The sequence below is a fragment of the Micropterus dolomieu genome, linkage group LG12 (assembly GCF_021292245.1).
Source record: "Micropterus dolomieu isolate WLL.071019.BEF.003 ecotype Adirondacks linkage group LG12, ASM2129224v1, whole genome shotgun sequence".
NCBI classification, from domain to species: domain Eukaryota; kingdom Metazoa; phylum Chordata; class Actinopteri; order Centrarchiformes; family Centrarchidae; genus Micropterus; species Micropterus dolomieu.
Window position 1 is genome coordinate 39,261,954 of NC_060161.1, and position 684 is coordinate 39,262,637.

At 43.7% G+C, this 684-nt stretch overlaps 1 protein-coding gene across 1 annotated transcript in view; it reads right to left on the minus strand.

The window, feature by feature from the left end:
• Positions 1 to 218: 218 nt before the first annotated feature.
• Positions 219 to 684, minus strand: part of LOC123979991 — an 11,554-nt gene continuing 11,088 nt past the window's right edge. The window contains exon 4 of the mRNA XM_046064104.1: positions 219 to 429. Coding sequence (XP_045920060.1) covers positions 219 to 429 — 211 coding nt within the window. The remainder of the gene's footprint in view (positions 430 to 684) is intronic.

The following is a 684-nucleotide window of genomic DNA, read 5'->3' on the forward strand; positions in this document are numbered from 1 at the left end:
TTAAAATCAGTTCAGACAAGACCACGGGCTCAAAATAATTTAAAGAGACGGGGCATGGGACTAGCTCAGATGGGTCCAGACCGGAGGGTGAGAGACCAGATCTAATGAAGTCAACCTTATCAATAAAAAACCTCAAGAACTTCTCTGTAATTTCAGCGGTAGCATCAGGGAGTGCAGTAGCATGGTTTAATGCAGTGTTTATTACACTGAACAAGGTCTTAGGGCTGGGTGTAAACTTGCAGTTTATTCTTCTTCCAGTTCCTCTCTGCCTTCCAGCATTCCTGTCTAAGGGCACGGGTCTCACTATTAAGCCAAGGCTGAACTTTGAGTTTAGATCTCTTAAGCTTGAGTGGGGCAATGGTGTCAAGGATGTCTGTGACTGTGGTATTAAACAGAGTGACTCTGTGCCCATGGAGGCGGACACTGTCTCTGTAAGTTTAGCAAAAGGCGAAGTTATAAAGGCATCAGAAAATAGCCTAGCTGTGGAGTAACTCAATGCCCGAACATAGCGATCTGGCATTTTAGGTTTTGGCTCAACATTTAAAACAGGAAAACCTAATGATAAAACCAGATCAAGTGTATGTCTATGTTCATGTGTAGGACCAGTAACCCACTGAGAGAGATTAAATGAGTCCACGAGTTGCAGAAACTGGCTAACCAATGGCTTTGAAGGGCAACAGACAT